Genomic DNA, 22,152 nt, shown 5'->3' on the forward strand with positions numbered 1-22,152 from the left:
AGATAACAGGGAGTTAGCAGCCAGTGACTTATTCTACAGTGAGTTCTATGACCAAACTTCTTCTACTTTCTTCCTTGGCTACTTTGAAAACATCCCTTCCTTTTATTGCTCCCACACTTCTTTCTCAGGCTCCCCAACTTCCTATATCATTCCTCCAAACCATTCTACTCTCTGAACTGAGAAACCCCATGCACAGTGGCCTATCTTCTAGGAAAAGACTTCACGCTGTTCCACGTTGTCCTGCTTTCCTGATTGGATTTGCCCACGGATTCATTCATAAACTCTCTCCTTTTTTATTTATTTATTATTTATTTATTTTTACTTTACTTAATGTTTTCAGTCACTCAGTAGAGCAACTCATTTTTGGCTTTTTAGGTTCCGAAAATTCTGGGTGAGTACTCAGAGCTTAAGTGGTCCTTCCCAGACAAGAGACTGAATGCATAAACCAGTAAACCCAGGAAGATGCACAAAAATGACACTTTCCACATGACAAGTCAGTGTGAAATATGGAACTAACAGAGATGTGTCCATGAGAAGATGCCTTTAACAGTCATGCTTTTCCACCCATGACGAGGCATGAAATGCTCCCCTTGGACAGCCTATGCTGAAACACACTACAGAAATAAAGACAGACTGAAAACAACTCTGAATGCTTGGGCATCGGAAATGTCTGGAGTAAGAGTACTTGGAGAATAACAAGCTGGGGCAATGTCTGGAAATGTGGTACCCCAGAGAACAAAGGATGTGAAGATCTCCACTCTAGCCATTGAGGAAAGATGCAGATTTCCAGACTCCACCCCTGGTGGGTGGAAACCTAAGGGTGAGAGGCTCCAGAAGCTAGAAGCAAGCTAACCCAAGATCCTACTGCTCCAGGAATTCTTGGAAATTCACATGTGTATTTCACTTCTCTAGCACACTTTCTTGCTGATAAATATTCAAGAGCAACAGTGTCACCCTGTTTGGTTGCTATAGTTTTGTTTAGTTTGAGACAGGGTCTTTGTAGCCCTGGCTTGGCCTGGAAGTCACCATGTCGACCAAACTGACTTTGAACTCACAGAGACCTGCCTGCCTCTGCCTCCCAGGCGCTAGGATTAAATCATATATAACTACAACATTTAATTGGCAAATGTTAACATTTCTTATTTTCAGTATTAATTATATATCCAAATTGCTATTAAAACAGTTTTTGAGACAGTAAAAGAAAGGAGAGTGTTAAGGAACTTCCCCCTCCACTGAGAGCTAAATAACTCAGGGTAACAGTTAAACAGTATGATATGGGAGATTCGCTCCCAGAGAAATTTGAAATCTCTTGTCCCACACAGTCTTTGCGTTTCCCAGCGTGCCTACAGAAAGGCACTCCTTAATTCTCAAATGGGTGGGAAGCTCTACAAACATGAAAGAATGGTTGAAGAACACAGCTTTTGTTTTGCTTTTCCTTTGGAGCTTGAAAAGGAGACTTGGTACTGTGTTTGCGGAGACAAAAAGAATATGGTTATTAACATAATATTTCCCAGACTCACTCCTACCTCGTACACAAACATGCACATGACGTTTCATTCTTTTCCTCCCCCCCTCCAAGCCTGGAGCAAGTTGGGCTAATTAAAATCTTGTATATATTTCGAGAGATATCAGAGATGACGGCCCCTGAGGATGACGAATGTGATGACGATGTCAGATAATAATGTCACCTTGTATTTCTTTCCTCCGATCCCCTAGCACTTCACATAATATGTATTATCTAGTGTGTTCTAGATTGCACTGCTGTGTGGGGGAGAGTGAAAGGATGCTACTCTACGCATTTTCCAGAAAGACGAGTATTGGGAACTTTTATCAGCAACCCAGTGATTCTGCTGTACCTGGACAGCGCTCGCGCCTGCTTTACTCAATAGCCTCCTATTCTGTGACCCTTTGTTAGCATTAGACTCCAAGCCCTGGCTCAAAGATTTGGTTCAGAAGTGCCCAGCAATCAGTTCTGCTATTTGTTTGCAAATATCCCACTGCGATTCCTTGAGGTAGGCCCACAGGGGCATTTGACTCTTTTTTTTTTTTTTTTTTTTTACAACACTATGACACAATGAGGAGTGGGCATTGGTGACACAGAAGTCCAGCTGTGTGGTAGCTTTTCCCATCAATGGAAAAACAACATGGTCTTTCTCTGGGCTCAATAACCAGCAGAGGCCTTCCAGCTACAGGAAGTGCTTGAAAGTATTTGAAAATAAGCTAATGCTTGCTTGTAGCATGCTGACACTGAACACAGCGGGCAGTGCCACCCCAGGATCGTTGCTAGGCTGCCAGCCAAGACCCAAGAACCATTGAAGTTTGTCATTAGATTACGTGCAGTGGGGCTCTCACTGCCTCACAGTCGCTTGTTAACATCTGATGGCACCTTCCACTGAATCCAGTGTGCATGGAGTGCTTCTGTTCAGAGTAAAGGAGTTTTTACACATTTTTATATTCTTTCCTCATAAATCACTAAAAGACCATTTCCTAATGAGAATCCCAATGTTCTTTTTTTTTTTTTTTAACATCTGTGATATTTTAAAATGTCTACATACTTACAATGCTATGATCGACTTCTTTCACTGTGATTTCCTTCTTTTAAATGGCTTCCTCACTTTCCCATACAATCAGTCTCTGAACACAGCTATGGGTCTATCCGGCACTTCTGTTTCTCATCCACCCGTGATAAAAGGACATTATCACTGGTGTGTATATGGCTGTATTGTTTCCGCTTGTCATTCCCAAGCACGCATCTTGTATAGTCCCCATATTGAAAATTGATTGACAGGCCTGGGTTTGACCTTCAGAGCCACACAAACATGTAAGGGAAACAAATGGATGGTTTTGGGGGGGGTAGGGTTGCAGCCCAGTGATAGAGCACATGGCTAGCTTGCAGGAGGCTCTGGTTTCAATTCCCAGCATCACAAGAATAATCAAAGAAATAATTGATAATTTTCTGTCCTTCATATCATGAAATCAATGCTGAGCTCCAGTAAGGTTATGCTAATCTACCTTTGGAGCCTCATATTTAGTTTCCATATATATATACACATATGTGCATATGTAATATATTTTTGACAGAGTCTTACTGGTCTGCAGATCCTGATGTAGACAATGCTGGCTTCAACCTCATGGAGATCAGCCTGCCTTCTTCTGAGTACTAGAATAAATACGGGTGCCATCACACCCACTCGCCATATCCTTTTCTTTTGAACAGTGCTAACCATTAGGCCAAGGGGCTCATACATGTTGACCGCCCCACCCCCCAACCAGGTAGAACTGTTTATATCTCATTCTCATTCTGCTTTCCCTCTTAGATCGTGAAATCCTTGCAACTGACAGTTAGGTTGCACTGTGTTTCCTGTGATTCCTAAGGGCTAGAAGATGAAAATGCCCGTTGACTAGATGAACAACACTAACTGATTATGAGAATCTTCTGGATCTGAAGCATTGTGCTCATCGCTAAGTGAGGACTAAATGAAGAAATGACAAAGGCTTAAAGAATTTAAGTAAATTGATCGAAATTCTGTAGTTAGGAAGGAAAAACTGGTTTCAGACCTCAGACAGAACTCTACAGTCCCATTTGACCATTGCCTTTGCCAACCAAATGAATCCTAAGCACCGTCCCATTCTTTCAACTAAAGTTACGATAACTCATCCAAAACAGACTCAGACTATACACGTGTCATTTGTGTTAGCTCACAGGCTGATCTGCTAGCCTGCTAGCTGATGTGATCCACCTCTAGGCTGCCTAGCAACCTCTGACATCATCATCTGCAGCCAGACTATAAAAGGATCTCATCAACTTGCCACTGTGCTCTCTCTTACTCTTGCACTCTTCTCTTGCACACTCTCCAGGGGCGCGCCCTTTCCCCCCCCCTGCCTCCCTTCCTTCCTCCCTCCTCCCTCCCTCCCTCCTCCCTCCGTCCCTCTCTCCCTCCCCCTCTCTCTCTCTGCCTGTCCCTCTGATTCTGTGTCTCTCTCATGTCTCCCTCAGACTGTATCTTCTCTCTCTTGCCCTTCTCACAATTATAAACTTCCTCATATCACACCTGCTGTGAGATGTGCACTTTCTAAATGGTAACAATTTGGTTTTGCTGTTTGTAATTCAAGTACAATGTCAGCCAATTCCTGTTGAAGTCATTCTGTGTGTGTGTGTGTGTGTGTGTGTATTCATTACATATGGATATAATATGTCATATTATATATGAATATATATATATGAATTATATATGAATAATATAATACTCATTTTATCACACATATGCATGGGACACACAGACTAAAAAAAAGGAGATCTAAACAATTACTAGTATCATTACTAGTGTCATCAAAAAATACTTGGCTTCTTTTCCTTATTAAGCTGAATGCATTTAAGCAAGTAGCCCACATCCTAACAGAGACCTTTGTTCTGTTAAACACCCTGGTTGGCTGTGTCACCACCTTCAGTTTTGCTTTGTGGTTCAGAACAGTGTGACCACAGAAGATTAAGTTTTTTCTCGCAGTGTCTTGACTATCTAGCATTGGGACACTTTACTTTTTAATCCTCTGCTTCCTGATTGACAAAATTCTATTTGGAATAAATAAGCCTTCTCTTCTTAATGGCATCAAGAGTATCCAGGTCAAAACAATTCAAAGTCAAATGATCAATATTTCTTCTGGCCCCGAATTATGTTTACATTGCTTTATGCTTGTCACTTTCTTGTCCCCTCTACAAGGACAGAGGAGGCAGGCTTACTGGGTGTGTTGATTTGAGATATGACCTTAGAGACAAAAATCAAAGGCCCTTTGTTTTAGGCTCGCTCTCTCCCCACATCTAGGATGACTACTAGGTGCAATTCAAATAGCTGTGGCTATAAAATCATTTCCAAGATATTTTGTCATTTTTAAGCCGATGAGCAAATAGTCTAAGGCAACCCATGTTACTCAGAAATTAATATTTTCTTTCATATTTCCTGTGGTTTCTTTAAAGCATACATTTCTTTAAATCTAAGGGCTACTTGTTGGGTCATTTTATTTTATGGGTGGGGAGTGAGGGTTTAGGATCTTAGATTTAGAGGAAGGACGCTGATTTGTTCCCAGCTCAGACACAAAGTAGCATTTTCTCTTTGTAGCCTCAGTTTTTCTCATCTTTCCAATAAAGGCATCTAAATAGATTTTCTCTGAGTTTTATTCTTGCATGCAAAATCTCAACTGAAGATGATTAGATAAAGAGGACAAAAATAGCAAAATCAAGAAGAAACCTAGCAAAAATGCTATTGAGAACGACAAGGTCCTGTGAAATGGTTGGTAATTATATTTTCTTAATATCTTCTAAAACAAACACTCAAAAGTACTTTCTGCGCCCTCATCATGAAGTCTTTACTCAAAAAAAACATGGCACACAGTCAGAGCTTGGGCATTTATGCCTCTCTGCTGCCCTCTACTGGCCCAACATCCTCTTCGCTCCTGGCATAAGTCACTGGCTCAGGACCTTTTGTTGGTCAGCCTTCCTCTAAGTGACAGAGGAAGCTACTGCATGGCAAGCAAAGTCATTGCTGAGATGTCCGGAGTGAGAACCGACAGAGGACCATCGCAGTCCCGTGCAACCTCCACTCGCCCAGGTGACAACAGGTGTTAGGAACAAGCGGGAAGCATGGGACAGGACTGTCCAAAGAAACACCTGGTGAGCTACTAACTCGCTAGCTGACCCAGCATTACCCTTTATATAACTTATGTGCTTGCATTCTGGCAACATTTCTGAATGCCGGGCACTCATATCTCCTTTCTCTAAAAGAGAGTCAGGGGTTCCCCCTCAGGCTCCAAGCATTGCATGTCTGTGGTGCACCATGCTACAAGGCAGCATAGGCAGTTTGTCCTAATCTCTTTTATAAAATGTCCTCTAAAAGCCTTCACTGTGAGGACTGTCAGACTGTGTAAGATGCAAGTCCTGACCCTCCTAAACAGAGATAATGGCTGGGGGTGGGGGGAAATTACTAGGCTTTAGCTATGATGGTGTGAAATTAAAACTTTTCATTGGCTTTAATGCTTAGAAAATAGAATGACCTTGGGGGTGCTAAAAACTCTACCAGAGGAATCCTTAGAGAGTGTGGCATGGCAGATGGTGGCCACCTGAGTTTCTTAAGTCTTTTGATTTTTTGAATATGAGTCAGTGTGTGGGAAGTTTCCATTAAGGAACTATAAATAAAAACTAAGTTCTTAGACTTGGGACCGAAATCTGCTTCAGAAGTCACTCCAAACCAGGACCTGTGATGACGATGAGGACAAAGGGCATAGGCTGCAACAATGAAACGCGGAGTCTTGGCAGGTGCCAGACGCGCACTGAAATGTTTGGGCCGCTTTGGGGGAATATCCATCCATTTTGCTTTAGCGTCTCACAGACTTGTTTTTATTTTTCTTGCCCTTTGCCTTCTTACATCTTTTTGGTTTTTGTTTTTGTAGCTCGTCACTGTGGACTGAATAGGTTAGTGTATCCCTAAGGTTCAGATTGAAATCCTAAGCCCCAGTATGATGGCGGCTGAAGAAGAGGCCTTTGGGTGAGAGGCAGGTCATGAGAACAGAGCCTTGTGGTTGAATGGGAGGAGTACCTCTATTAAGGGCCCCTGTCCACTTTGTGAGCAATTCTGAGAAGACAGTGTTCTATAACCAGGCAGATGGCCCTCAACAGAACTCAACCCTGCTTAGGCCCCATCTCAGACTTCAGTCTCCAGGACTTTTAAAAACAGAGTATATGATTTATAAATGACTATTCCAGTGTGTGGTCCTTGGTAGAACATCCTGACTAGACATACCCAGTTCTGTGTTCAGGGTGGACCCTAGAAACAGACACCCCTCATCTACCCTGACCAGGACTTCCGCACAAGGATAGATAGGTTCTCACCTCAGGCAGGTGAGCCCGGAGGGACGTGGCATCTTTTCTGGGTGTCTCAAGTCTCAGACAGTCAGGCATCAAGGTCTCAACACCATTATCTTTGTTGCTGTTGTTGGCTTTTAGGTTTTAAGCACTTGCATTTCTAGAGTTACTGAGAAAGTAGCACTTTCCCTTTCAATGTTCCCACCTTGGTTTGCAAAGCTTGGGAAATAAACATGACTCAGTTCTTTAGTCTGGGGAATTCCTATTATGGTCTGTAACAGCTTATCTGCTCTAAGCAGTTAATGACAGCTAATTAGTTTCTCATTCTAGATAAGACTCGTTTGTAGGCCCCATCACAAACTAGTAGGTACAAATGAGGCCTTACTCACAGTAATTGCTCAGTTCTAGCTGATAATGATTCCCTCTCCTGAGCGTCAGTGTTATGTAAAAATTGCAGAGACGTCCCATCAACTTCTTCTCTTGTTATGATCAGTTCTGTGGCCTTGTGTGAAACCACTCTCCTGTGAGTCCGGTTTGGGAACCATCAAAGTTGGGGGGTCATGCACTAACCACTGAGGAAACCAACCATATTTTGTTGAACACAAATCATTCTACTGGTACCCTAAATTGGTTTTTTTTTTTTTTTTGGAAAGATGTCACTCCAGTTATGATGCCGTCACATGCATCTTCAAGACCAAAAAAAAATCATCAGAGAACAAAAGAGCACTGCATTCTACTCTTACCCCAACTATGATCTTGGCCATTAGGCAAGGGTTGGGGGGAAGGTGGCTCCTTTCCAGAGGGGAGCACTGAGTATCTGACCAGGGGCCTCAGGTTCCATGGAGTTTTGATCACTAGGAAGGACATGAATGTGCTCACAAAATATGCCTCTCCATCCCTCACCATCCCCAGGAAGCAGCATGGAAAAGAGGGATGCGTTCTACACTTCCATCTGTGTTCTGGCCCAGTTACCTTGACTCTGAGTTTCTAAACGAACAAACAAACAAACAACTCCTCTCCCAAATAAAACAATTTGTCCCTAGGAGGATTAATCTTAGTCGGTAGGAACTTCTACTGTTCATCTCTTGATTAAGAAGAAGAGCCAAAGTGGAGAGCAGTGCATGCATTAACACAGCACAATGTCAAGTCCTCATCAGTAGAGTCAGGAGAGAGAACCAATCACTTCACAGTTATTAAAATGTGAAATCCACTTGATGGAATGTTCAGGAAAGGCAACAACATGACAACTACTTCAGAATCAGCTGTGACGTGGTGACGAGAGATAGAGCCAGCACATTGGTCAAGACATAGTTAATTTCCCACAAAGCATAGTCACTGAGAATCACGCAAAGGCCTCTTCCTCCTCGTATTATGGTCTGGGTTTTAAGAAGACACTTAAACCAAAAACTTGGTCTAGCTTGGAGAATATGCTAATTTTCTTCTGGTAATAATTTTAGAAATCATGGGTTTCTTTTCCAGGCAATTATTTTAATGAATCAATTGGGGTTTCAAGAAACAATTAAATGAGCTCAATTTGGTCTCAAGTTTAGCAGAATGAGGTCATTTTGGATTTGGTTCAGTTGAGGTCAAGTCTCCTGTCTCAAACACACTAAGAAGATTGAGAGAATTTTCTATCTCTTTTACTTCCTTTGTATTGTTTCCCCCAAATATCCTTTTCAGTGTGTGTGTGTGTGTGTGTGTGTGTGTGTGTGTATGTATGTGTGTGTGTATGTGTGTGTATATGTGTGTGTATGTGTGTGTATGTGTGTGTTCATATAGACATGCATATATGTGTGCATACGAAGGGACTAGATGTCAATGTCTGGGATTTCTCTCAATCATAGTTTTAGACAGGGTCTCTCTCACTGGGACCCAGGGCTTCCTGATTCAGTGAGGCTGGCTGGCTCAGGGCTGCCAGCCTTGGGATTACAGGTGTCTTGTGCCATATCCAGAGTTTTATGCAAATGCTGGAGTCGTACTGTTTGACAAAAACTTTACAAATTCAACCATTTCCTGAGTCTTGGGTCCAGTTCTTCTGAACATATGTGTGTGTGTGTGTGTGTGTGTGTGTGTGTGTGTGTGTGTGTGTGTGTTACTTTAACCTTGTTCTCAGCTCTCTAAGTTCCAAAGAGAACTAACAGAATAGTAATAATTTTTTACATTAAAAACTAGACATGAATTAATCAGGAATGCAATGTTTTACTTTTTTTGTTTGTTTTTTTGTTTTGTTTTGTTTTTTGGGGTTTTTTTCCTTTTTGGTTTTTCGAGACAGGGTTTTTCTGTGTGTAGCTTTGACTGTCCTGAAATTCACTCTGTAGACCAGGCTGGCCTTGAACTCCCAAAGATCTGCCTACCTCTGCCTCCCAAGTGCTGGGATTAAAGGCATATGCCACTACTGCACAGCTTTTTTTTTTTTTTTTTTTTTTACAATTTTTAACATTTGTTTATTTGTGTACACATGTTGTATATGAGCCACAGCACACATGTGGAGGTCAGAAGTCAACTTGTGAACCATGGTTCTAGTTCTCCTTCATGAATCCTGGGTGCTGAGCTCCAGTCGCAGGCTTAGAAGCCATCACCTTTACCTGCTGCCCCTTCTTACCAGACCCAATTCTTCTTCTTCTTTTTTTTTTTTTCAATTTTGAAACAGTTCTCACTATGATCTACGATGCTTGGGATAACCTCAAAGTTGCTTTGTAGTAGCCCAGGCTGGTCCCGAACTGGCCATCCCCCTCCCTCAGTCCTTCAAGTGTGAGGGTTGCAGGCATAGCCACTATACCCAGCTTTACTAGTCCACTTTAACTAAGGCGGGCTGCGTTCAGACAGTACCAAGTAGCTAAGGCAGCAGCAAAGATAACATTGTACCAGTAAATGCCACCTCTCCAGACACAAGTGTCTACAGTGATGCTGAGCCAAGCCCAAACACACTTGCCTCTGTAAAAACGCGGTAATCAGGAAATACTTCCCAAGGATTAGCACAAATGCAAACCATGTGAGACAGTGGTTCTCAACCTGTGGTTTCCGACACCTTTGGAGGCCTAATGACCCTTTCCGCAGGGGTCACATGTCAGATATCCTGCATATCAGATATTTCCATTGTGGCTCATAACAGTGACAAAATTATAGTTATGAGGCGACAAGAGTAATTGTATAGTTAGGGATCACCACAATATGAAGAATTGTATTAATGATGTTGCAGCATCAGGAAGGTTGAGAACCACTTTGTGAGGCCGATGACAACAAGGAAACACAAAGGGGGACAATTTCATTTCTTTAAATATTTAGAATCAGCATAGCATGGATGTTAGGAACAGGCAATAGGGCTAAGGCTCAGGAAACGGAACTTTTTCCCAGATAGGAGACGAAGATGCTCCCACATGTCTCTTACCTGTGATGGTGGCTTTGTTGATGGATGGTTGGTTGCACATGGGTGATCTTCTGACAAAGAGAGAAGACACAGAGTAGTAAATGCGGGGTGCTTTTTTACTTCAGTACTCTACGTTGTTTCGAATATGCCATTCTAATCTAAAGAATTATTTTAAAGTCATGACATGAATGTAAAGACCTTCACCCAGGTTAGCCAGGGATGGTCTTTGATGCCCCTTCACTGTAGTTCAGACTATAGATGGGGAAAGGGAGGAAGGAATGAAAAATGTCAACTTAAATCTCATGGTTGGACTCCAGGAAAGAGAAGGACACTGGATGAAACAGAAATGTCATAGGGATGTCCTTGGAGAAGGCATTCTTATTGGCTGGCAGTATTCAATTAAGGTAGCATATGCAGAACAAAACAGAATTTCTGCATGTAAAAATGTGGTCAGTTTATAATACTTTCCCCTGGTGCAGTAATAAAGACTTTATTTCTGGCTTACAGTCTCATGATTTCTTGTACTTTGCTGGGAGTGAATGACTCCATCTGAGCTACCCTGCAAATAAAGAAGGTATGTACATGCGAAATCATTGCTTTTTCCTAGAATCGGTTCTATGCCTTACAGGTGGGAACCTGGCACTCCAAAGAGTAACAATACTACATCGATATTGACCATTTGGTCCATGAGGGGGTCGGTGTATCACTGAGGGAAGAATGAACCAAACTTCCTTCTGAGAATATATGTATCTTGATGGTAAGAGAGAAAGGTGATGAAACTAACAGTGCCCTTAAAAAATTGTCAGTGACCAGCTCAGGCTACCCACCTGGAGTCAAGTTTGGGGGTACTTTCTCCCTCAAGTCCTTTCCTAAAGAAAATAAAAAGGCACATACCGTCCCCTGAGCTTGGAAATGTTCCAGTGGAGCTAGGAGTGTAGACCCCTTTGGCAAACCTCAGTCTCCAAAATTATTTTACATTACAACTCATGTAATGCATTGGAGCAAAATTACAGTTTCTATTATGAAGTAGCAACAACAACAACAACAACAAAATAATTTCACAGTTGGGGGAGGGGTGTCACCACAAGATAAGGAACCACACTAGAGGGTGGACTGCATGAGGAAGGTTGCACTAGAGTATCACACAACGTGCCCTCTGCTGTCTCCAGAGAGAAGCTGTCAGCAGGCTGATTCCTGAGGTATGATGCCCGAGGAATCTGGTTTAACTTTAACCAGTAGGCAAGGTACAAATTCACACTACCAAGAAGTGCCAGCTGTACGTATAGTCTGCTAGCGAACAGTGTTTGGTTTGGCAGGCGTCAGTTTTCCTGGGCACTGTGGACTCTCTGGGGTTACTTTATAACTTTCCATCTTTCTTCTTTTCGTTTAAATCTTCTCTGTCCCTGTAAATCCGTTGAAAACATCTGCTTGGTATACAATGGACATTTCTTGAGACACATGGGTCAGCGTGATGCCCTCACACCTGTCAGATCAGCTGTCACAGAGTTTAAACACTGCTCCCTAGGTGACAGCATCTGAGGGAAACGTAGAAGTTTGCCCTTGAAAGATAAGACAAAACAAAACAAAAACTAGATTTCTTAGATGAAGTTTGCAACGAACAAATGTGAAGGTGGCAAGCAAAGGCTTCGTCTTTCCTGCTGAGCTGGGGCTTCGTAAAAGTGCGGTGGCTGTTCTTTATGCGGACGAAAAGCCCAATAAGCTGCTGAGGTCAGTGTGATGTGACACAGGCTAGCCAGGCTATACAGAAAATGCCACTGGCAAGAAATGGATTCGTCAAAGCACATCCTTGGAGTGCAGATGTTTTACAGATGCAGATGCTTTACAGAATCCTGACTATTTGCAGCATCTGCAGGGTGAGGCCTCTTTATTAGGGTGGGAATTGGGGACGCAGATGTGAACAGAGTACAACTCATAGTTTCCAAAGCGAGTGGGACCTGTGACGGCCGTAGGAGTGTAACTGACAGAGGACCTGTCCTCCCATGTGGTTCCTGACAGATAGGATCACTGCGTTTATTTCTTTTTCACTTCTTTATTTCAAGGCAGAATATCACTACAAAGCAGTTATAGAAAACGAAGAGGACGCCGTAGGACACAGGACACACAGAGGGACAATGACGGTGATTCAAAGGTGTCTCAGCTGTTGTCTTGAGTTCAGTTCAAGTTGACAAACAGGCTAAAGATTCAGGCAAAAAGGGGTGAGCAAGAGAGGGTAGCTTACTTGCTGGGTGCTCGATCTTGCAAGTTAGTTAATGCAGCAAAGTTGTTTCGTACAGTTCTCAGGCTGGCCAGGACCTACAACAAAAAGACAGTTCTTTAGAGTTCTTGAACTGGGGCCAGCTGGAATGCAACTAAACACGACTTTTTAGAGAAAAGAATCTATAAGAAATTTCTTAAAATTATAAGAAATTTGCAACTCAGTTTCATATACTATTATAGTATTCATTTTGGTAATGAAATCTAGGAAGGTTAGACTCTCAGCCTTCTGTAGAAACCACTTCTCACTAGCTTTGTGTGGGGTAACAAGCAGTATTCCCGTATTCTTTAGTCATCAACACAATGTCCCCCCAGGAACGCACATCCAACTGTGGCTGGATTTCATGCCATTATGAAATACTGTAATGCCAAATACTATGAAAATCTCAGGTTAGCAATTTTAAAAAACCACAATTAGTCTTATATTCTCTTAGAAAAATTCATCAAGATTCCTATGATCTGGGAGCTCGAGAGGTGGCTCAGTAGTTAAGAACACTGGCTGCTCTGCCAGAGGTCCTGAGTTCAATTCCCAGCAACCACATGGTGGCTCACAGCCTTTGTATTGGAGTCTGATGCCCTCTACTAGCTTTCAGATGCATATGCACAGAGAACATGCATATAAATAAATAAATAAATAAATAAATATTTTTTTAAAAAGATGCCCACGATCTCAGGTCATCAGGTTAATTAAATCTTCAGTTGTCTTTCCGTCTCCACACAGGGCCATGCTAGCTAGTTAGTCCACAGATTTTCTTTGCCTCTGGAGAGATTGTGCACATTGTGGTATTTAAGAAGTCCCTAGACAGGCACTGATCACTGAAAACACCAGTGCTGTGTACAAAGGGTACTATGCTGTACACTGCCCCAAACAAGCAAAGTGTTCAACAAAATTGTCTGGAAGAGATGACTATACAGATGTAAAATATCAACACGTGTGTGGATATGCCAGGAAGTGGATGGCCCCCGCCTCTGACGGCGCCTTCTTTATTCTAACCCCAATCAATAGGAGATGGCTGGAGGATGGGAGTGAGCCATGCAGAGAAGTTACAGGAGCCTGCTGACCCTCACGTCCTCCTAGAATGGGATATCTTCCTCAGAAGTGGAATCTATAGTAAGATTAGAGGTGCCCGTAAGACTTCAGGATTCACAGGTCCTGGTGTGTGTGTGTGTGTGTGTGTGTGTGTGTGTGTGTGTGTGTGTGTGTGTGTGTGTGCGTGCGCACACTTTGGTAAGTTATGACACCTTCTGTTACAGTTTCCTAGTGTGTAAAAGAGAGGCAGTGCTATCCACCCATTAGAGTTGTTGTGATAGTTAAAGGAAGCAGCAGGTTAATGCCAATGACATTGCTTAAGCAAACAGTATGTGGCGGCTGTGTGTTCCTTATGGAAACTTCCATTCAGTTACCTGGCACATGGGAAGTTGGCTTGATGCTTATCAGTGACAATCCATTGACGCCTCTAATTTCTAACTGACTTAGGGGTTTGAGAACCACGCGCTCCCCCTCCCACCCCCTACCCCCAACCCCCAGTTTCTTCATCAGACAGCGATCCAGGCAAAAGCCTATCTCCAACTCAGGCATTTGTTTTTTGGAAGTTGATGGGAACTTGAGCAAGTCATAGGGAGCTGTTTACGCTCCACAGCAGTGACCTTCAGCGGTTCCCCCTGAAAGAGTTCATGGTGCCTCCTAGGAAGCCAGCCAGTCATTGGAAAACCTGGCTCATTACCACACACAGCTCTGAAAGGTCACTCTGCCTGTGAGGGAGTATCCAAATAGCTGGCTGCTGACGTCAGACCACAGTGTCTTTCATGAGGCATGAAATTCTGAATGATGCAGAAATAAGAGGATTAATGATCCAGTCGTGAAATCACGCCGGCTTGATTCCTGTCTTAAGATGTGACTATCAGACATGTTAATAAAGTATTTAAATGCGGTTATTGGATCAGCTAACTACTCCCTTTTCTAGATAAAGATTTTAGCCTCAGGATTTTGAGGTTCCCCCCACTCTACTACAAAACAGTAAGTGTTTACCCAGTGGCATTTGGCCACTGGGTGATAGAAATAGTAGCTGCAGCATTTCACTTCTGTAGGAAAAGTTTTGCGAGTAATTTGTCACTTATAATTATTTGAAAATAAAATTAGCCCATCAAAGAAAACTTCTTTGTGACCAAAATCTTTTCTGTAGAGAGGTTTGTTTTGCTTTGCGACGGGGCTCACTATGTAGCCCTGGCTTGCTTAGAACTCACTACATAGACCATACTGGCCTCCATTACAGAGATCTGCCTGCTCCACTCCTGGGTTGCTGAGGTTAAAGGTGCCTACTACCATACCTGGCCTTAGAAAGATTTTTAACTTTTGATATACTAGTAAGATAGTAAACTGAATTTTTTTGTTTTAGCATGCAAATTTTGTGCATTTATTTGAAATAATTCCCTGTCTTTGGATGTTGAAGGATTTAAACAACAAATTGTTGTCAATCAAAAAAGCATCTAGCTTCATAATCGGGATAGAATCAAATGATTGTTATTTCTGTGGCCAGACAGACAAATGGAATGGGTCAGACAGACAGAGAATGGCAGAGGGACATTGAAGCAGTCTTTGAAGCCTTGTTACTATTCCACTTCTTAGCTGTTTGTTTTAATAGTATTATTTCTGCTTTATGTATTTACTACATATAATGTGGCACATTTCAAAATGAAAGTGAGGGAAGAAACATCCCTCAGCCATTGGCTGCCTGCCTTTGGCCTGCTGACCTTTGGGCTGTATTTTGCATATGCAGTTGTCAACTCTGGAGTAAATGACGTTGAAGAGACATGAAAGTGCGTATGTATTAGGTCACTGTTGTGGTTTGTGGCAGGACAAAGATGGTCCTGTAGTAAAATGTTAACAATAGCTTCCACTCGGTGACCTAGATGATGTTGACAGAAATGTACAGAGAGGTTTTCCAGATGAATCTGCCGTATTCCATGTCGCCCTGGGCCTGGGTGGCCGACTCTGATATTCTTCATGCAAACTTCACTAAGTTTCCCCCTTAAAGCCTCTTGTCTCACCCAAGGAAGGAAGCAAGCCTTGCCAGAGGAGGAGAAATAGAGGAAAACGGTTCACCGGAGCCCCTGGTGAAGGTATAAGTCATAGACTGTCTTCTGTTCTGAGGTAGCTCGCTGCCATATACTCTGCCCCAGCATTAGACGCTGCAGCCAGGCTCTGCAGCGCCTAGAATTTTCTTGCCTCTTTAATATTATCCGGGGGTCCCTACTGTTTCTTCCAGATGTCTCAGGCTTAGAAAATTAAAGCCATTGCTTTCTCCTTAGCCACTGCCAGTAACTGTGTAATTGCTTAAGGTAAGAAACAAATACACGCAGGAATGATGAAAAAATATAAATCTTAACAGTAAGCAGTGACAACACTACAGGGAAAAAATGTTCGTGGCCTAGGGCCACAGGGTGGGACTATTCACGCACACAATTCTCAGCCTCCTTTACGTGCTTTGAAACATCTCTTAGCCAATAGGATTCACTGACGTTGGCAGGGGGAAAAAAATTCTGGCTTCATTAGCCAGCTAAAGTGAATGAATGAAATGGTTTTCCAGGCCATACACAGAGAGCGCCACTGGGTGGCAGTATAACACAGACTGTGAAATACTGGGCAGCGAGGAGGCGGTGTGTCCTTGTGAGGTCAAAGACTTAGGGATTCACTTTCAGGGGGAAAAAAAAGATCAGCAGAGAATTATTTACAAGATAAAAAAGTTACTTTTTCTGGAAAAGAAAACTCTCTTCCCAAGTTTGCTTTTATTAAAATACAAATAGTGGTTGTTTTCCGTGTGTCAGAAAGGTCTTGGTGATTTCACACTGACTTAGCCTAGCAAGAATGGCGCTACCTAGACGGATGCAGGCTGTACTTCATCCTGATGAGACGCATGGTGGTGTTGTTTTGTTTGTTTGCTTGCTTGGGTTTTCTGTTTGTTTATAAAGGTGGAACAAAAGGCAACTGAAAGGAGACAATGCTTTTCCCTCTTTGCCCAGCAGAGGTCCCCACGTATTCAGTGAATTCGGCCACCAGATCACTGCCTGGAGATGGACTGGAAAGGGATGCGCAGGAGCTTAAAAATATACTGCTGATGACCTGTAACCAACGAAATTCTCCATCGTGTTAATAACCACTGTGTTTTCCTCCTGAAACTATCTGGGTGCTATAGTTTCTTTGACACAAGCAAAACAATGCCATTGTTCCTACCCGGTGTTTTCAGAGCAGGCATGTCTCCTGCTTCTAAAGGACACAACGGTTTTATTTCTAGGGACATAGGGTTTGAATGCTTGTTCCCGGGAACCCAGGGGTTGAGTTTTCGAAGGCAGTCAAAAACACTGGACGCAGCTGACTCCAGAGACAGCTTTCTCACTGCCAGCCCAGCATTAACGCTTTGTGTTCAGGAGCCCGAAGGACTCTGGGTAAATTGTTGCTATGTTCAAAGGGAAGGAATGAACAGTGGCCATGAGGGACAGGTAGGGGGTAATCCCTCCCACTACCAGCCTTTCTGCCTAAGAAAATGCACAGAACACAGAGCGGAATTGTTCTAAAATAAAACGTACAAACTAAGTAAATCTGGCACCTGTTTCTGAGGATCAGAGAGCCTCCGAGTTTACATAAAAGTTCAAAACTTCAAAGACTTAAGGGTAGAAAAGAGTTTAGATGTTAGCTAGTACTTCAGTCTGGTTATTATTTGGACATTAGCCCAAAACATGGGGAGTTTCCTTAGGCTCCGTTCTGATCACTGATCTACCCAAGATGTTTAGGGTCCCATGTTGTACAAAGCATCAGGTCCTTAGCCATTCTACACGCATTTCAAAACACTTAGGTTATTTCATCACCTCACAGCTATGTCGTGGGAGATGGAATATTTTCATCTCTTACACATGAAGGACACGAATGTGTCACTCAGCTAAATCTTTGTACAAATAACATGTTTTTAAAAACGAGTAAATAAAGTATCAGATTGAACAGGATTATTGAATTTCAAACGCAGACCATGTACTAATTATACTGGATGTAATTTAATCCATGATACAGTCTTCTGGTGCTAACTCCAGTTAGGGAAATAGGGGCCCCGCTGAGTACTGTCCCTTAGGTAACTTGTTATTTGAAATACAGACACTCCTTGGCTCTAACAGGCCTTACACACAGCACATCTGTGGGGCTAAGGTTGCCCCAGTGTTGCCTTTTAATTGCTTGCATGAGCCAAAAAATTTGCATCCACACAGGTCTATGTAATAAAGTTACCTTAAGAACCAGAATAAGAGCCCGCCCCACATCAAGTGTGTGGATCTGTGAGAAAGCCTGCACACTCCAAGCTGTGCTTACCTGAGCAAACGGGGTCACAATCAAGTCATCTCCATGTCTGAAAAACAAACCAAATCCAGTGTTAGAAGCCTCCAGTAGTGCTCTGACCACTTTCGATCAACATTAAATGGCACATTCCACAGCAAGAGACTCCCATTGGGAATTACAGTAATCCCATCTTTGTCTTCAGCACGTGCCCTTCCCAGACACTGAGTTGAAAGCATGCCTTCTGGGATGTTAACCATTGTCCATCTCTCTTGACTACCAATCAATGCCAGTGTTGATTTTTAGGCACAAAGGATGTGCAATAAGTAGAAAAGGGTTTTCAGCTCTGGACCTGGACTTTACTCCTGATTTCTCATTGTAGATATTAGTCGGGGATGCCATGCAAAGAACCAGCTACAGCACAGGCTTCTGTGAGAGTACCCTGGGCCATCTAACATTTGTAGGTGATTAGCATCAAGTGATCTGTACGGTCATGTGTAAGCCTTGGATAGGCCAGGTGCCGTACATGACGTAGGACTGCATCATCTACTAATAAAAAACCCCATGAAGCTTTTCAACTGACTCGTGTTCCAGCCACTGTACTTACAGGGGAGTGGTACCCTGTGGGTGCTGTTGCTATAGTAACATCAGCTCCAGTAGACTGGGGCTACAAGTGCAAGGTGTCAGAGTGACATGTCTCGTAGAAGCAGGGAAATGCAAGAAGTCATGCAACGTTCTTCCCTGAAGAAAGCAGGAAATCAGGGCCTGGGACACTTTGCAGTATTTTCCAATAAGTTGAGAGGAGAATGTTCCGGGTCTCAGTGGGTTCTCTCCTAATCTACCTGGCCACAGGCTATTTTAATTGCTCCAGTCATTTCGTTTTACTTATCTTGAAGGATAGAGGTTTGCTTGCTACATCAGGATGGTGTTGAATTTGTGATGCTCCCACCTGTGAGTGCCACACCCCACTTCAGGAAAGATTGTTGTTAAATTAAACCAACGTAGTTACTTTCCACATACTTTTTCCTGACATAACCTTCACCAAGGGTTACAGATTAATGATGAGGCCACCACTGAGGCAAGCAGATTACTACCTAGGGAATACTACAGAAATAGGCAAATGCAGAAACTTCCAGAAGAGATAAAATAAGCCACCGTGGGTCTCAGTGAAAGTTAGTGTCACATGGGTCTTGAGTCTTCCAAGGTGGAAGGAGGTATCCTATGTCTATTTACCTACCCTGGTCACCAGAGCTAAGTCAAAGCCAGTCCTGTGGCCACGAGGGATCCTACCTCTCCCCTCACCCAAGAGAAGGACGTGCTGGCTCCTCAGCCAGCTCTCTTGGGAGACATTGAGCCTGGAGGGCAGGCTCAATGGTGTGTGCTGACTAGGGAAGTGGCAGCACCCCCATTCTCCATGCCTTTGCCATCTTACCTTTACCCCTGTGCTTCTAACTACGCTATTTTCCACTCTCATTGTTTCTGAACTGAAGAGCCAAAAACACAAACAACAAACTGAAAGACCCAAAAGCAAACCTTCTTATGTACAGCACTTAAATACGGAGATGGACTCTGCTACCCAAAACACTAAGTTCAGCCAGGCTGAGCTCCTGAGAATACAATCACTTCAGTAACTGTTTCAAGACTGGGAATTTGTGAGACACTATCTGCTGCTAGTTTCAGTGATGGAGGAGTGATGGAGGCCTTTGTAATGTTTCTTTTCCTTTTATCTCTCTGTCTGTCTGTCTGTCTATCTTCTTTCCTATCTGTCTTTCTTTTATCTATATTTATAGACACAGTCTCACTATTACCTTTACATTAACCTTTCTGTTGGCTGGAACTTCCTATGTAGGTCAGGCTAGACTTGAACTCACAGAGATCCACCTGTCTCTGGCTACTGGATGCTGGGATAAAAGCCGTGCTTCATCAAGCCCAGATACCTCTTATTTCTTAAAGTAAGGTTTCTAACCTAGGGCCAGAGAGATGGCTCAGAGGTCACGAGCACTGTCTGTTCTTCCAAAGGTCCTGAGGTCAAATCTCAGCAACTACATGGTGGCTCACAACCATCTATAATGGTATCTGGTACCCTCTTCTGGTATGCAGACACACATGAGGGCAGAGAGTCCAGGACAACCAGGGCTCTGTGTAACAGAGGAACTCTCTCTCAAAACTGATGTTCCCCCACTCCACGCTGCTGAAAAAAAAAAAAAATCAAACCTGATGGTTCAGGCCCACAATCCCTGTTACCTAGGAAGCTGGGACAGAAGGGACAAAAACTCAGTGCCTGGTTGCACTACAAAGTGAGTTGAAGGACAGTCTGGGGAACTTAGCAAGATCCTGTCCCAAAAACAAAAATATATTTAAGAGTCTAAGATATAGTTCAATAGTTTACATGAGGCCCTGAACTCAGTCTCTAGTGCCAAATACACAGAAACTAAATACCCACAGATTTCACTAAAATACTTTTGTAAATTGAATGTAAGTTTAAGTCATCATAATAATTGTAAATTGTCACCATCAATGTACAGCACAACTAATGTTTGTCAAATGACTCACTGTGCAAAGAATTTCAGAGTGAGCATCTCTTAGTTGATTTTGGTTGAGGAAAGGGGGTTCCTACGAAAGGCACAAAATCCTATGTGATGAAATTGGAAGAGGATTTTAAATCAAGTCCTATGACTCCAGGGCTCCTCCCTCACATATGGTGATTATCCTCCCATGGCAAAAGCACATCTGAGAACAACGCTCCCTTCATGGTATAGTTCTCATGTCATGAAAATATCATTAACATGACAATCAGATATAAACAGAGTAATAAAATAAAATAAACAAAAATTAAAAACCAACCACATAACAACTCTGCACCACTGACTTAGTAAAGCCAGCTCACCCTTCCTGATGATCTTCATGCCCTACAATCTTAAAGTAAGTAATAGAGAAACTATTAAAAGAACATGTACTTTTTAATCTAGAAATGGAGTTCTGGACAATAGCTAACTAACATGCTTATAAACAGGGCACAAGAACCTGGAGGATGGCATATGATGGAGACACGTCAGTTAATATCTGCAAGTTAACATGTATATTAAATTATACAGTATACATGAATATATGTTATATGTGTAAAGAGAATTTTCAGGATCTCATTTTCTTATTATAAGCATGTATTTTTCTGTTAAGTTTCAAAAATGGGGAAAAAAAATGCCTTGGCTGGGAGGGGGGTGGGGGAAGGGAAGGCACAAAAGTCCCACCTATTAAACAGACATCCAGGAAACAGGCTTCTTCCACCTATTCTACTTCACAGGGGAACTTTTTTTTTAATTAATTTATTTATTCACTTTACATCCTGGCCATAGCCCCAACCTCTGTCCCACACGCCCCCTCCCCGGTTCCTCAGAAAAAGGAAGGCCCCCCCCCAACCACCCACTGCAGCTCATCAGGTCGTATCAGAACTGAGCACATCCTCTTCCACAGGGAAACTTTCTGTGAGACACCAGCCCTGTAAATATTACATCTGGCTTTATATAATTAAAGAATTTCATGGAAGGACTGAGGGGCCAGCTCCGGTGATGGAGCAGCCGTTTAGTATGTGTGAGGCCCTGGGCCCCGCCCCCAGCACTCCCGTCTCCCACAATATCTACATGTCTAAATATACTTATATCATTTAACTTCAGAAAATGTTGTGACTTTGGAAGATACTCAGTATTCTAAAAATCTAAAACATCTCCTTAACGTCCTGTTAACAATTTTAATAATTAATAAGCAATGCAGTCACAAGGATTTATAATGACTACATTATACAGAAACACAGACTCCCCCAGGAAAAAATGTACCAAGAACCAGTGGTGCTTGAGGAGGTCCTTAATAGCACTCATCACCGGAGAAATGCGAAGTTAACCAAGATATCTGCTCTCACCTCACACTCATACTCAGTTGATTTCACTTTCAAAGGCAAAAGATCACGTGTCTCAATGTCAGAGGCAGTGTCCAGGGGCTCATAAAAAAAGCAAAAGGTCAGAGGTGATTCAGGAAAAGATCAAAAGTGACATTGATGCGGAGGAACTTTGTGCACTGTCCTGGGCTTAGAAGTGGGTACCGCGACAGAGGAAAGAGTTCATCCAAAACTGAAACTATTGCCCCCAAAGATCCATCCTCCATTTCTGGGTATACAAACAATTAAAATATGGGAGCAGTGCGTCACAGAGATATGCACAGTAGCCACGATACAGAATCAGCTTATGTGCCCATCAACAGGTGGATGGAGAAAGAAGAAGTTGGTATACAGATGCCACAGAACACTACTCACATTTTTAAAAGAAAGTCTTTTGTTGCAGGAGGAGGTGT

The 22,152-nt window shown here is 42.7% G+C and overlaps 1 protein-coding gene across 12 annotated transcripts in view; it reads right to left on the minus strand.

The window, feature by feature from the left end:
* Positions 1-22,152, minus strand: part of Pde4d (phosphodiesterase 4D) — a 1,424,262-nt gene that overhangs the window by 156,379 nt on the left and 1,245,731 nt on the right. For 11 of the 12 annotated variants that reach the window (XM_051172553.1, XM_051172551.1, XM_051172552.1 and 8 more), the window contains 3 exons: positions 17,848-17,884; positions 12,460-12,533; positions 10,242-10,291 (listed from right to left, as the gene is read on the minus strand). In XM_051172553.1, the coding sequence (XP_051028510.1) occupies positions 10,242-10,291; positions 12,460-12,533; positions 17,848-17,884 (161 nt within the window). Of the gene's footprint in view, positions 1-10,241; positions 10,292-12,459; positions 12,534-17,847; positions 17,885-22,152 lie in introns of those variants that run through there. The other variant, XM_051172563.1, reaches the window with a different exon arrangement.

This window comes from Acomys russatus, chromosome 30 (genome assembly GCF_903995435.1).
Source record: "Acomys russatus chromosome 30, mAcoRus1.1, whole genome shotgun sequence".
NCBI lineage: Eukaryota > Metazoa > Chordata > Mammalia > Rodentia > Muridae > Acomys > Acomys russatus.